This window comes from Saccoglossus kowalevskii, chromosome 5, assembly GCF_978046115.1.
Source record: "Saccoglossus kowalevskii chromosome 5, keSacKowa6.1, whole genome shotgun sequence".
Lineage (NCBI taxonomy): Eukaryota > Metazoa > Hemichordata > Enteropneusta > Harrimaniidae > Saccoglossus > Saccoglossus kowalevskii.
In genome coordinates this window covers 30,900,722-30,917,680 of record NC_140645.1, presented here as the reverse complement: position 1 = coordinate 30,917,680, position 16,959 = coordinate 30,900,722, and the positions used below count along the sequence as shown (strand labels likewise).

The 16,959-nt window shown below is 34.5% G+C and overlaps 1 protein-coding gene across 1 annotated transcript; it reads right to left on the bottom strand.

Moving 5' to 3' along the window:
- Nucleotides 1–11,147: 11,147 nt before the first annotated feature.
- Nucleotides 11,148–15,124, bottom strand: LOC102801152 (tyrosine kinase receptor Cad96Ca-like). Its single transcript, XM_085498911.1, has 10 exons — nt 15,076–15,124; nt 14,199–14,281; nt 13,857–14,067; nt 13,549–13,659; nt 13,296–13,453; nt 13,024–13,146; nt 12,695–12,806; nt 11,504–11,600; nt 11,304–11,403; nt 11,148–11,195 (listed from the first exon to the last, which is right to left on the bottom strand). Exons 1-10 carry the CDS (start codon nt 15,122–15,124, stop codon nt 11,148–11,150), a joined length of 1,092 nt encoding a protein of 363 aa, XP_085355037.1.
- Between the last annotated feature and the right edge of the window lie 1,835 nt (nt 15,125–16,959).

Genomic DNA, 16,959 nt, shown 5'->3' with positions numbered 1-16,959 from the left:
GAAATGGCCCGCTTATCCAAAATAACTGCACTGACCGCTAATAATAAAACACTTTATTTATGCCCATATCACGACTATCGGGGATCTGACAAATCACAGAAAAAAAATCGCTGGCTAATATTAACTAACCTCAGATATAAAATGAAATGTACTCAATGAGAATATTACTGATAAGACATTACATCTCATTAAAAAATCGATACTAACACTTGTAGTCAACCATTTTTCTATGAGGTATATTTTCCCACCTTAGAACTATATAATATACAGAAATACATATAGAAATATATTTTCCCATTAGAAATAGTAAACCTGAATTTTTTTACCCTGTGTTACCCTTGCTCAGCTTACATTTTATGTAGACAACAGTCAAGTTCTGATTCATCAACTTACAAAGCGCAGTCACCATGGCGCCTGTCAGCATCCTTTATTTTATGTTTTTGTCATATTACCTCAAACCCTGGTAATAGAAGTGTGCATGTAATCGTGGGAGGAAACGGTGTGCACTGTCGTGTGATAACTGTCATAAAGGTGATTGACAGGTCATACTTGTTTTCAACTTTGGTAGGAGAGTTGGAATCTACCAGATGTGCTTGTGATTTACATAACAACGGGTATTTACAACTTTGGAAGGAGAATCAGAATCTACCAGGTGTGCTGTTAACTGAATAACAAAAGATGTTTATGATCTACTAAGTTGCCTGAAGTGACCATCTGCTGGCAAGATCACATTCTGATTAGCTCATGTGGAAACCCAGGTGGTGTCACTCAATCATGCCTATAAATTGGACAGACTGAGGAGAGTTGGGGTCCATCATCCAACCTAGTATCATGTGTGTTGCTGCTACGATATTGTGTGACAAGTGATACAGGCTACAAACATCATTATGTGAGACTTGTATGAACTGCTCTGCGATCTCCTGTTTTCAGTGGTGCCCTCCAGAATAACAGCGTTTCTCTGTAAGCAAGACTCCCGTATTTCTTCGTTGTTGTGTTGCAGAAGCCATTGACTGTCATTCATTTCTACGCCCTGGAACTGTGAATTATCACCAATGCACGCCCCTCAGCTATCCTCTATTTTAGTGAATGTATTCATTGTATTTTCTGTGCTTTATTTCTTGTAATTATTTTGAGAGGTATTAAATCCACGAGCTTTAACTCGATATTTTGGTGCATGTGTATTTCATTTCCAATACTAACAACAACCACACTCTGACGCCCTGTAACTAAAATGAAACTAACACGTTGCAATCAGCTTACAGTTTATAAAATAAGCTATCGCTTTGAAATTATTGAATTGTTGAGTTGTACTTTTAAAAGGATAAACGTACTTTTTTAAAAATCAATATTTCATTCTGTATTTTTTCTCGTCAAGTCGTTTGATTCTAGAAACTTGTAACTGTGTATGCTGATGCGGACAAATGGTAACTGGGATTTAAAATGATAATCAGTCACATGGGTTGGCAGCCATCTTATTTTGAAATACATTAGATACATACATTAGACATCTTATACAGGCGGTCATCTTCAATGTTTTTAAACAAAAAGCATGTTTTGGTGTGTTTGCTTGACATCGCATTCCTATTTAAAAGATATCCATAATGTTTTCCTTTGGCGTTCATCGATATTATGTATATTGCCTCAGTGTCATGCAATATTTCGCATATATAATGTCAATGACAGGGAGAATAATCAACCATTATTATTTCGACTCACCAAAGACAATAAATAGTATACTAAGTTCATATGGCTAACCGATCCGACAAATGTATAAAAAGCCCCTTCGTTACCTACAAATTCAGTTTTATTCGGTGTTACATGTAGCCCATTTATTCTGAATCAAAATGATGATGAACAATCATAATGACAGTGCCACCGCTCGTTATCTCAACACAACATATACGTCGATGACGTCATTCATCACCATTGTGATTCGACTGAAGCCGCCACTCGTTACTAAACGAAGCCACCGACAATTTGAAAACCAGAGGATTTAATTTACGTCTCCGGCAATAGAGAATTAAATAACCTCGCGAGATGACCGTTCTCAAACTAAAACAGCCACACAATCGTGTGATTGGTGTTAAATGGAATGGTTAAATGGTCAAACCGCACAAAAAACAGATATTGGACCCATGCTAACTAAACGCGATGTTGTTAGCTACACCGCGGCCTTATATGGCCCATGAGGTACTTTATCACCCGTTCACATTCGAGCCAAATTGTTTATATGATGCTTGTGGAAGGAAGATCGGCACTGGAACGCTGCGCTATTCGAAGATCTCCAGCGCAGTTGATCCGAAATCGCCTTCGATCTCAAGAAGCTGCAATTCAATTGACATTCCGCGTAAATGTTTCCCGGGTATTGCCGCTCCGAGCGAGATAGAAATCCATGCCTTCTCCGACGCGTCAAGTAAACCCTACGCTGCTGTGAGTTATGCTCGATCAAGCACTCGCACTTCGTTTGTCATCGCCAGAACAAATTTTGACATTACCCCGCCTTAGATTTGATGGATGCAGTGGTTGTTGGTATTGAGTTATCATTGGATTAATGACAGTGGAAATCTAGACGTCTTTACACGTAATCGCACCAAGGAAATCAACGCATTCACCCAGCAGTATCGCTACGTTCCAACGAGTGACAACCCTACCGATCTGCTAACGGGAGGAATTACGCCTAACGCCTTACGAAATTCAAGTATCTAGAATTGGCCCACGTGTGATTTATTCCGTTATTGTCAATCACCTCACCACTGCACCGGAAGTAATCATCGAACCACTGTTTACATCACCCGTCGTCGACGTGCACGCAAAGAACCACCAAGAGGTCGACGACACCGTTTCCATTGACAACGAGTGTGCAACGCAGGTTAGTGCTTCGACCAATGTACATCTCACTATTGACATTATTCGCTATAATAATTATGTCAAATTACTACGTGTGACTTCGCATATATTACGTTTTGTGGATATTCTGAAACGAAGCGTGGCTTCGACAATGTTATGTGCGGACTTGATATCGCCGATGCAAATCAGAGAAAATAAACACGGTTCTCCTTCTAACCAGTTGTTTATCGTAGTAGGTGGACGACTACATAATTCGCGATTGGAATATACAACCAATTATCCAATTCTACTTTCAAGTAATGACCCTCTTAGCGTCAGGTCGCCTTGGCACAACTTTACACCCTTTCTAGCATTACAAACGTTGCATTTCATGATGAAGTAGATATCGCCCTCATTGTGATTGGAATATACAACCAAATATTCTATTCTACATCCAAGTAATTACCCTCTTACCGCCTTGATCATGATTGTTAAATCAACGGTAACAATGCTGCGTGAACATTACTGGATTATTTCCATCCGCCGGGTAGTCAATCAGATACTTAGCAAATGTGCTACCTGTCGCCGTGTAAGCGGAGCCGCATCAAACCTAGTATCGCCCCGGCCTGTCACAATGCCGCGTGACTCCAGTCCTGCCTTTTCAAGTGTGTGGCGTCGACTATACTTGAGCTTTATACGTCCGAAATCGCCATGACAAGCAAGATATGGTGTTTCTGGCCACACTTCTCCTGTGTAATATTAAAAACAGCTAACCAAACCATGCAGGTTGTGTTTCTCTGCTAAGCGAGCGTCCATTGAATGTTTTACCATGATGTTGTGCGTTCGAAACCTTTCCTTTAGTCTTTTGGGTAGTCATTTGTTTTTCTCTCAATAATTGAGGAACTCAATGACCTCCTCAATTCCAGACGTTGCACCTTGACTAAAACTGCTAATTGCTAACTAAGATGTAAAGTCTGATTTACAATGCCAGTATACTAAATATGTTAAAGTTATGTAGCTGAGACAATGCAAAATATGGTACAGCAATATAAATGCAACTGTAGAAATTACACTCTGCATATTAATACAAGGTTGCTTGTTTAAAATTTGCATAAAAGAGTCACGTGTGGATTTACTAAACTAATTAACGAAAGTAATGGCTTACATAATCATTTATCTATGGCTAGGAGGTACAGATACATTCTTATTTATACAATATGCTATCATTGCATATGGGGAACAACGACGTTTTACACATATTCATGTCATATATAAATGAGCGTGTCTGTGGTTGTCATTTTTTTTATTAGAAACGCCAGTTTACACCTTCTAACTTAGACAAGTCAACAACCATTGAATACCATGGAATGCGCGACTCAATACAGGTCAACACAGGGGCCAATTGTGTTTGAAGTAAAGACAGGCTACTTTGGTTCATGTCCTCAATACCTTACATATGCAGATTAGATTTCCACAATTCAGACACTTAGTGAACAAAATTGGCAATACTGTCGCCACAGTGTTCTTCAGTAACTGTTTCATTGCACTTTGGCCTCAATTTATGACTTCAGCATTTCATGTTTACCTTGCATACATAATTTCATGTATGCACTCGAGAGTGTGAAACACTGCTTCATTTAAACAAATGTAATTTTCCTAAAATCTGTTTTACTGGTGGTTTACAATTAGCATGAGAACAAACAAATATGTGCAGATTTACAAAAATAAATAAATAAACGACCAGAACCGCATATTATGTATTTATGGCTATTCCTATCGTTGTGCATGGTAAATAACGAAATTTTACACAAAATTACGACAAATATAAATGAGTGTAAACATTACATAATTAAATTGTGTCTGTGTGTCATTCTTTTGAATGGAAACGCTACACCAACCACTCGAAAATCCATTGAATACCATGGAATGCGGTACACAATACAGGTCAACACAAAGGTCAATCGTGTTTGAAGCAAACACTGGCAATTTAGGTTCATGTCCTCAATACCTTTGATATGCAAATTAGATTTTAACAATTCGGGCACCGTGTGAGCAAAATCGTCACTACTGCCACCACGGTGTAATTTCTTTGTGCATTCTGATGGTATTCATGGTTGTTTCAATTTCCTGACTTGTTGTTTTTTCACAACCGTACCACTAAACGTCTGTAAATCTAACATGCCGGCATTTCACGTTTAACTTGCATACATAATTATGCGTAGGTTTCACTACTGTTTTATTTAAACCCATGAAGTTTGATGAATATTTCAACCCGAAACTGTGACATACAACACTGATTTGACCAGATGCTTCGTCCAACATATTAAACACTTATTTCTTGATTATTATTTCTGTCATCAACCGATGATTAATGGAAAATTTGTTTGAAAAATAGAAAGATGTACCATGTCCCATCGTTTTCTCGCATATTTCAATTCATTCGATCTGTCCATCAGCATCCGTAGTATTACTATAAAACAGTGATTAAGTTAGATTTATGTAAATGTAATCCGAGTCATGATAATCTAGAATAAAATAAATAAACGTATTGTGACGAAAACACATGGATATTTACACTATGGCACCAACATACGAAGATTAAGAAAGTGAATCTGCTCAGCTGATGTTTTGAGTGTACGTTTCTGAAGACATAAATGTGTATAATCTATATAAGTGAACTTGAAGCTTATCAACACATTTTAGTCGGCGAACATTGTGACATACAAATAATATATTTATTCATAAATCAGGGGCTAATAGTATGTATAATAGTATGTTCAATGCTTGAAATAAATAATTGCAAATCTAAATTATTTCTTTGGTAATTAATACGATAGACGGAAATGAACGAATGACGGAAATGCGATAACTGCACATTGTGAATGCAATAAATGTTTGTAACCGACTGGGTTGAATATTTTTCACGTCAACCACATGCCCGCATGTATAAATTAAAGCCGCGAATAAACTGGCAACTCAATAATGGCTTGTTTCATTCACTCAAACCAAAAATTGAAATGACAATGACTTTGTTTTTTACTCATTGTATTGTTAACAATCGTGATCCCGCTAGAATATACGAGCAATTTAAATTATATATTTTATTAAAATGATGTCATTTCCTCCCGTAGTATTATTACGTGCATTTGATCTCGTCACATGACATTGAATGTGTGATTTACTCTATATGCATTAAAATATGTATGCAGCTTTTGTTAAACCTTTGTATAGCGGTAAATTAGTAACGTCACATACATGAAGTCATCAAGCGGTGATTTAAAATCCATACGAATAACAAAATAATCTTCTTGTTTCGAATACAAATTATTATTATACATCTGTCAACTCCATAACGCAAATCTGTTCTAAATATTTTGGGTTCCGTCATTCTCATGATGTATCCTTGGAAGGAAAATATGTATAATAATAAGGCTATTACGAAGTATCAGAAAGGATGTAATCAGACAGTACTGCGGCTTTACGGTCTTCGTGCATACTTTGAGGTATCCTGGTAATAACCTCATATTCATACCGGATTATTACTACGCAGTAAGATTCGTACATAACTCTAGAATTAGATGGCAATTTTTACTAACCGAGATAAATTACAACGGATTACCCATAACTTACCATTCTCATCCAAAATGACATTCTCGCGGTTTGATATGTTGGTAGCCTTATGTTATCAAGTGGCCAAGAAATATAAGCTGTTATGAATAATCCTGTACTGATATTCTTCCTTAAGTTATTTCAATAATAAAAAAAACTGTCACATGACCTCACCTAGAATTGTTAGGTGTAGAAGATATCGCCATTAGTGATGTTCAACATCACAGTTATTTTTCAACTTCTTCTGTAATTACCAAACGTTTTTCTATTTCTTGACATACAACATCATCAGAAATGTGTAATCCATGCGAGCTGCGTCCTTCACAATCGGGTGTTATCACCATTGCATTTCCGAGCAGAAACAAACGTAAACGATCGATTGATGAAGAAGCAGACGTGTAAAACATATATTATAAGTTTTAGATTACCCGTGGATCAATAGAATGTGACATACGTCATGTGCCGGTTTAAGACCTGACCTAACGGTCAATGCATAATTCTACTCACATATAAAAATGCAGTAGTGTGAATTTATTCTGAAGCCGTATGTAGTGGGACGCCCCTTACTAATGTAATTATGGTTCAAAGATACTTTTTTGGGGGAACGACTGTGTTGTAGACATCGGAGTGAGTCGAATCATTAGAAATGTTACAGTATGGTACCTCATTGTACTGCTTCATTGTGTAAAGTAATTACATGGTAAATGCATAGCTTATTGACCAAAACCGATGTCATGCATGTTTGAATGATAAAAAGAGACGACAAAATTAAAATTAGAAAAACGATTTTTATCAGTTGTTGTCAGATCCAGTATCGCAAATTGCTACACACTTTATGGAGCTTTTGTCGGATTTGTGTTGTATATAAACCAACTTTCGACGGAGAAATGCGAAAATGTCACCCTTTAGACATTAGTTGTGTATCTGTACCTGTTCTGGGTATTTATCCACAGATATGATCATTTAATCCTATCGTGATTGTCAGCTCAGGAAATAGTGGTATCAAATCCTGAAGTTGCTTTTCCGAATTGTATACTATATATAACACTTATTATTGTAGTTATTACCATGGAACATTTTAAATCATTTTAGTTGACCATATATCCTAAAATAGTTCAGCACTAGAGCTGGCGAAACCAAACATAATTGTCATTGCTGCATTCATTCATAGTCACTACATTTAATTTTAGGAGAGGCATCCAAACTCGTTTTCAGGAGTATCTTGAATAAGAACCGCACTGGTCCGTTATGATGCGAACAAGGATTAGTGAGATGTTTTCTGCAGATCATAAAATATTAATGCAACCTAAACCTAGCAGCATTTAACGACTGTGCTATCAAATTTCTCATTGTTTTTTCATAACACGACACATATACATGTTCGTATGTAGATTAGATTTTCGACATCGTCAATACCGCCATCACAGTGTGCTTGAGTTGTGGGTATCCTTTTCGCACTTTGACCTCAATTCGTAGCAACCGTATTCGGCTGCTGGTGTTGTTTTTCCATAGTTTGTATCTGTGAAGGTCTATGAATACAATATGCCGGCTGTTAAACAATACGTTAGTATAACGTGGCATTTATACGAATTTTGTAATGTACATATTTTACAATTACTATTTTAGTATTTAACATCACGTGTTGCATATATGACGTTAACTGATGTAGATATGACACTAAGAAGTACAAATGTTATGATGACGAGACATCATTGCGTGATGTATATAGGATATTACATGATTTTGATTTTTCAATCGCGCTTTGAGACATTCGATCTGTGGTTTGACAGTTCGGTTAAAGAAATGAGATTCATGGACTTTGCCGTGGAACGGCGTCACTGTGTTAAGTATTATGTTGTGTTTTGGCAGTGTACCTACATATCATGTATAGTGTATTTGTTGAAAAAGTATTTTAAGCACCAATATATGCATGTCCATTGACAATTAAATTATAAAGTTTGAAAAGTCCAACTCCTTACACCAAGGTGAAATAAATTGTTCGTTCTCGGTATTTTTAGTTTGAAGTCAATGATTGTTATCATGTTATCGGTTGCCAACGTAGGTACAATACAAAGTTGTACTATCGAAACAAGAAGTTCCGTAAAATATAAATATGATCTATGCCGCTCGTGTATAAGTAGACAGATAATGAATTAATATAAATATTTCAACTCGTAAGAAGTAAATTATGTAGAGTTACATACAAATATTTAATCACGCTCTTCCCGTCGTAAAACATTTATCCAGGCACTTCCCTGTCGTATATCAAAGTGTATCATGATGTACTTGCAGTTAATACATTCAAAATGAACCGAAGTGATAAATATATTTAAGACAATCTAAACATATATTATTATTTTAAATTTGTGTGTTCACATGGTGGAATCAAGGTGCAATTCTTGGTATTTTCAGCATCAAGATGTCTATGTCCATGGGCAATTAAATTACAAAGGCCGAACAGTCCGTCTCATTGCACCAAGGTCAAAATAAAATTGTTCGCCTTCGTTTATTTTTAATTTTACTGATGTTTGGACAGTTGTCATATGAATGTTAAATACATGAATATATTTCGATATAAATTTATATGAGATGTTTCCAAAAAGCGTTACATAGAGTCACAGAAACGCATGTCATACACTAAATGTGCTCATATTATCAGAGTATACACATACTTAATTCAACTAATATTATGATAGAACCTAATGACCCGCGATATAAAAATACACACCATTTGAAAATCTAAAACTTAGCGAGATATTTACATACATAGCTGTTAGAAAAGTCAATATTTGTTATTAGGTTATCGGTTGCCCACGCAGATACAGTACAAAGTTATGCTATTGAAACAGGAAGTCCCAAAAAATACAGATATGACTACACCTTAATAACAAAATTATTTACAGAAACGATTAACCGGTGGCTAGGTTCGAATCTTGGCATATAATTAAAACGGAGAGACATCACCTGAGCATGGTCTGATGGTCATAGCGTGTCACTGTTTACACACAGGCGTCTACCCATAAGCCTTTGCGTTTTTAGCTTGTGATGTTATCATTGCTTGGGATTCATTTTTTTTTAAATTATTTCAACATCGTGTATTTGAATTTTATACAAGCCACACCTCATGCCCAAAAAATGTTTTAAATATTCGTGTTCGTCAAAGCAAAGACACAATATATAAATTATGTATTTTTTATAGAGTTATTTAGTTACCTAAAAACATTTATTCATCACGTATTTGCCTGTCGTAGATTATGGTGCAATGCATTAACATTTAATTATATTGGGACCCTCACAGAATAAATATTTATTTGTTTATATAATTTATTGAATACAAATGATACTATACACCCCTATACTAAACTACGCACAACATCCATTACATTTGTAATGTGTTCACAATTCAAAAGTCATTTTTGAATGTAGTAAAAAGTGTTCTTCATGTATGTTAAACACCGTAAACTAACATAAAAAAGGGAAGGCAAAATGTCCAAAGTCACAAGCACGGTCCTTTAAATGTTTAATCACTTAGCAGAGCGAAAATCGTATTAAAACAATCTGTCCGATTTTACTCATAGAAGTGGAAAACAGTAATACAAAGATAATACAAATCAATATCACTACAATTGAATCACTCAATATAAAACAACATTCTACCGCTGCATTCTGAGAATAAAAAAATGCGTTCACTGACTTCTAACCGCGTATTCAAATCAAGGCTGAAATACAATTCCTGTGTTGCTATTTTTACTAACTTAGATTAAGGCCAACGGATATGCTATTAACTTGAATGGTCGTCCAATATAAGATCACAGTTCGTGAAACTGTGCACAAATCGACCAAAAAATTACTTGGATTGTAAACACTTCAATTCGCATAGCAATAATAACAAATAGTACATAAACATTATAATTAATACAAATTAGTATAAATCAGAAAATGATTCATTTACGTTATGATGAACAACATCAACTACAATATAGACACGTTAATATACTTACAATCACATGGTCACGTGGTATTACCAATCAGTTACGACCGAGATGGGTATAGTATACATCAAATACTAATTTTAATGCATATTAGGAATACGACAACACAATGTTTATACATAGATGCCAAGAAATTAACATTTACATTTACATTTGTGAGGCTCGGAATCTAAACTGTCAATCTACGAGATGATATTTTCCACAGTCCATACAAAATAACACAAATAGTTAACTAACAGGACAGATTACAACATCAAGGATAAAACTACAGTGAATCATAAATAAAATATTTGTGCAACAATACAAATATGAATAAATCAACAAAGTGACTCACAACACTGATTTGAAATATAAACATTGCTAAAAAAAAGAGTGCGATTTATTAAGATATTATTACCAAGGTTTAATATCGTGATCGACATTATAATTGATTAACATTATACTTTTTTCGGTTATTTGTTGATGCTCTAGCCAGATATTTCTTAATTGTGGATTATAATTCACATATAGACAACTGCATATTATATATTGAAAATATTAGTAAGATGGAAATAAACGAGTACAAAGTTTAAGGGAATATAATGTATTCAAGACAACTATTTCGCATTTGGGTAACTAATACTTTCATTAATATTAAAATTAATCACACAAGTAATTATGAATCTACTCCACGAGGATGTACATGTTAAATTCAAGTACACTCATAACTCTATTTCATATTCAAACATTTTCATATGGCGACTCAAGTAGTGGAACGTTAATATGAACCTGTAAGAAATATAAATAATAAACACGTGTCAGTCAACAGGAATCGTACTTCTGCCGCGAATTGCTACTCAATACAATTGATAACAAATTCAAAATTAATTTACTTACATTTTTGTCTTGAATTATCTGGCTAATAGATTGTCTTAGTTGAGTAAATGATGGTCGGTGTATTGGATGACGTCTCCAACAAGAGGTCAGTAATTTGAATCTAAAGAGGTATATGTATTGACATAGTTTCAAAGTTGAGTTCTCATTGGTGGGATATTGTCTGTATTTAAAGCATTTACACAATCAGAAATTATAATTACATATGATTTCCACAATGTACTGGTTTTGGCATTCGATTTCCTTCTCGTACCATACTTGTCACTTTTTGTTCAGACGCTCCTTGGTATGGCACTGCACCTGGTGTTAAACAGAATAACATAGGTGGGTGAGATTGTCGTACAATATTTCTCCAACTTGACTTGACGCAGTTTTAAATATAAAATATAGCTGCATAGCAGCGATGACGGGTTCCGAGCCTGCATGGCTCAAGGCAAATTGCACTTGCTTGATGTGATTATTTGATGAACGTTTCATGTCTAGAATGCAAGATGGAAGACAGACTACACAATATAAGGATTTGATTTCACATGAATATTATAAACTTAATGCAAGGATTCTACATATCGAATTTTGTATCAGTCTGGCAAATAGTTCATGAGTTATAGAACTTTTTCTTTTTTATTAAATCCAAGATGACTGCCAATAGAAGCCATTTGTCAATAACCTGTTCTAGTAACTTTGTAGAGCTATCAACATAGGTGCCATAATCTAAATTGCTAGTCAAACAAGCGGTACACTTTTTAAGAAGATATTTTTCTGAGTTTTTTTTTTGCGTTTTTTTGATAAACTCAAGATGGCCGCCAAAACCACTTGAATCATGAGAAATATTTTCATGAACACATAATCATCATACTGAAAGGATGTTGTATGCCAAGTTTGGTTTAAATCAAGCCAATTGTTCATGGGTTATAGCGTAATTTCACTTTTTACTAAATCCAAGATAGCTGCCAAAGGAAGCCATTTTAAAAAAATCTGCTTCAGAAACTTTGTAGAATGAGCCATTTTTAAATAGATTTTTTTCAAAGTTTTTGGTCACAAGACCGCTAAAGATTTTATTGATGATATTTGCTAGACATGAGCCAATTATGCAACACAAAAAACCCGAAGTTTCTAGACCACCAGAAAATGATGCAATTGAGCACTTCCTGTTTGTGTACTACCTAAGATGGCGGCCAGGTCATGTGACCTACATAGCTTGTTTTTGGGTATGCACCACAACTCATGGCCCTTTATCAGCATACAAAATGCCTAATCAATTGGAGCATTATTTTTTAAGTTACAATGTTTTAAAAAACAGCGGAATAATAATAATAACCAAAGCAATTACAATAGAGTTTCGCCCCATATGGCTAGAAACCCTAAATATAGTGTATATGAATACATATATTTACCCAGATTCACAATTTCCCACATGACGACACCAAAAGACCAAATATCACTCTTCAGTGAAAATCTTCTGTTCAACAATGTTTCAGCAGACATCCATTGATATGGATAGTTGTTCTAGAAAACAATGCATGATGTCTCATTAATGGTAACTCCTGTTCATTAAAGGTATACACAGATGACATGAAGTCAATTTAAGCAATTAAATAAGAAAAACTCAGCTGTACTTTTTTGCTTCTTTCGTACACGGTATTGTGTATGTCTCAACAAAATCGTTCACGTAGAATTAGACATAGCCGATGGATAAAAAAGACGTTCTAATATATTTATATACCTGAGTTTTTTCAAAGAAACGTAGATCATCGATGACGTCACTTGCGTAGCTAAAATTGGATATTTTACATTGTCTATGGCTATTCATTAAGATATGCTCAGTGGTCAAATATCTGTGAATAATCTGGAATAAGAATAAATGACAAACGCATGGTTAAAACATTGGAAATATAATTAACATGTAATTAAATGGAAATATAGATAGTATTTGAAACCAATCTTCATTAGACGAAAGATTAGATCTACATGTTTGGCGAGCGATGTTAAACCAACCTTTAATTTAGACAGATGTCCCATTCCATTTGCAATGTCAACCATAAAAGATAACAGACTGCTTTGATTAATATCCTTTAAGTCAGACTCGATGCGTTTAGAATGAAGATAGCATTTTAGATCTGATGACTGCAACTCCATTACTATATATCTAGGAACTAGGTATAAACGACATATTAATAAACAATTATGGTGATGATTATTAACAAAACAAGAATCACCTTGTGTCAATGATGATGTATCGCCAACTCACCTGTGTCTGTGCAGCATCCAAGAAATTGTACAATATTACTATGATTCGATATATACTGCATTATTTCAATTTCTTTGGAGACCTCTTCCTCAATTTGATTGTTCAAAGGATCTACAAAATAGCATCTATTACCTTTATATATTATCTTCAAAACCTTCAAATGACATGGAATATTATAAGCCACATGTCATAATAGTCAGACAAGATAATAATTGCCATATATGATTGTTATCAAGAGCCATATCAACAGAGACACATATGGCATAAACAGAGGAACACGTATCCATGAAAGACGTAACATTACTCACCGATGTTTTTCTTAATCACAACATCTGACTGACCATCTGTTCCACTCCAAGCAACACATTTTGTCAATTCATAGAATCGACCAGTAGATACTACACTTTTCATGCTTATATCATTTCTTCGAAATTCTAACAGTTTTTGTCCTGCTTTCATGTAAATATTTTCTTTTCCATCATGGTTAAGCGAGGCGTACACACTGTCATCGTTAGTAGGCTATTACAAAAGCAAAAATAACTATTTAATATATTTCCTGTTGGTGGTACAGTACGTTGTTGCATAACTCGTTTTGTTCAAAACTTTCCTATAGTAAGATCGAATAAACAATAACAATTTATATATTTTACCTTTTTTAATAATTTAGGCCTAACATTCTCGTAGGTAGCCACATTGATATCTGAGTCGGCAGGTATTGTACTATTTCCATAACCTAAAATACACAACGCGAATATATGGCTTACCATGTTTATTTAGGTTTTTATTATGTTGTAGTTCTTATTACCTAATTTAATCAAATAACAGATGTATGTAAACTAAGTCACATATATGATGAACAACTTAAATTCACCGCATACACGGCTGTATACATAATGATTCACACATGATATATGTATTCGAGGAGTTGTCAAATTAAGCAAAATTTTTTACTGTGCGATTTATTTATTTACTTTTTATTTATTTACTACATGCACACAAAAACTCACGGCGTGATTTAGTGTATATTTCATGATTAAAAAAGAGCAATCAAGCAGAGACATTGAGAGACTGATAATTAAACTTTGCAAGCATACTCAGAACATATATTCCAACTATGTGTCCAACAATACGTTATATTAATCAGACAGGTACATCCAAACCGCAAATCAACGGGTGTGCACGCTTATTTTGTTTCCGACATATTTAAGACATTCTAAATTGGTTATTGAATTAAACATGATTAACTAAACGTAATGATGAAAAAATAGATTGCATGTTTCAAATTGAGTGTAATATAACGGATCGTCAATCATTGAGTGTCACACAAACTTAGACCAAGATTACGCATGTCGTTTCCAGTAGGTTTCACTGCATGCATCTTCTGGGACAACTAGTTTAAAACAGCTGCAATATAGTCTGTAAATGTCCTGCAACACGTCTAGGTCGTGTAACCATATATAATGAAGGCATTCCGTTTTACTGAGATCTAATGCAATTGTTTAAATGACCCATTGATTTCTAATTTACCTGTTGAAGTTCTCTCCGGCAATTCATGGTGATGTCTTCCTCTTGCCATAGTGTCTGACAAATATTGAAATACACTTACTGTCGTTAATAAGTTGTACATGTACAGTAATTTTCGACAAAAGGCGTGTATTGTAAAACGTATGCTATATAAGTCTATATTAAATAATTCCATCGCTGTATTTCAAATATTGCAGTGCTATATATATATATTCACCATTATTCCGTTTCCCCTTTCTTCTCATGAGTACTATACCCACTGAAGTAATCACTGCAATTACTGCAACTATTCCAACCAAAGGGCCAATGTAAACACCAGGATTGATTGAGACGTTTTCAGGCGAGTATTCATTGCCGATGGGTGCTGTTATTTTGAACAAAAATGACAAGAACAGTATTAATTTACTCGAAGTTATTACCAATCATAAACAATGCATATATAATTTGCTTATCTAGAATGAGGTAGTATGAACGAATGAATTAGTGCGGTCAAGGACGTGTAGTATGTAGTATAATATTCTTAATTTTCAAAATAATTTAGATATGAGCTGTTAAACTTTGACAATTCTGATGGCAATAAAAGCATAATAAGAAGCACTGGTATAGAAAGTACAATGCACATTCTACATACCAATAACAATATAATTGGGGCAAACTACATTTACACGTTTGCATATACAGTGAACTGTCTAGCCAATCGAAAATGTATACACAATATGAAGAGAAAGCAAAGTACACCGTCAAAGCAGTGAATAAATAAGTACAGATACAACAATGATAAAAAAACATTCTCCAACCAACTATAAACAGTACTGCTGAATCTCATTACATTTGGACTTAATAAAAATGCAATCAACGTATTGCTACTAGTCATAGCTCTTAAGTAGACATTAACCATTGATTTCCTTCTCCTCGCCTCAAAAGAATAAATTCGATTATAAAAATAGGTATGAGTTATACTGGTATTGTGTCCAAGGTTAAGCAACATTCTGAGTGCATTATTTTATGAATTCATCTTATTTAACACATGTATTTAAGGTGTTACTTTTGCTGTGCATGACTTACCATTCAAGTGGATACAACTATTTTGTGAATTGAATATATCTTAAGCAAACCATGTATAATCCGACCCCGTCACTATAGACTTCCTGATTTAAAACTGCAACCCAAATATATAATATGCCTACATAAAATTGTCCTCTAGTTGTTTCTTATGTATCTGGAATAGTCAGGTTTCATTGCACATAGTCAAAGAGTAATTTTGTTGTATTGTTAGATAGTACTAATATAATTTATTAATTCTAAGAATGCAATAAATTTATTATTAACATTACACATACACATCATTGTATGCAAAATCAAAACATACTGCAAACATAATTTAGATTGACTTCTATTGTTTGGTTCTAGACGATCGCTCAAATCGACAAACGGGCAATCGCCCGGATATTAACTCCAGACAGAAATTTGGTATTCTGTCCTAACGGATACATTGCACTTTATTCCAAGAAGTTATATTTTCTCCAGAGATGTTTCGTCACTAAATTACTAAGTTTTAATACATTCAGAACCGAATGCTATTGAGCATTCTGTTCGAAATACAGAACGAATATTGTGTACTATAATGTTTCCCTGCTATTCCATTAACTCAAATCTGGTCAAGTCAATGAAACCTACATTGGGCTAGTAGGATATAGGTAACAGTGTAATTAGCGAATAACGAGAAAAGATTTTGCTAGGATTGCTTTTGCTAACACAAGAACCCTGTATTGCGGCATTTTGTAATATTGGTAGGGGGTATCAGCGTTTTGTAATAATACTCATCGATTGAACAATCCCAAACAACAAACATAGTTGTATCATTACAGACATGACTAAATAAATAAA

What these genes read in the sequence shown, in the direction of transcription:
- LOC102801152 (XM_085498911.1), bottom strand. Translation starts at nt 15,124, where the DNA reads ATGGCAAGAGGAAGACATCACCATGAATTGCCGGAGAGAACTTCAACA. An exon ending in GTACATTGTGGAAATCATAT is followed by an intron (nt 11,404 to 11,503) that starts GTAATTATAATT and finishes ATACCTCTTTAG; the next exon opens with ATTCAAATTACTGACCTCTT. An exon ending in AGATAATTCAAGACAAAAAT is followed by an intron (nt 11,196 to 11,303) that starts GTAAGTAAATTA and finishes TATTTCTTACAG; the next exon opens with GTTCATATTAACGTTCCACT.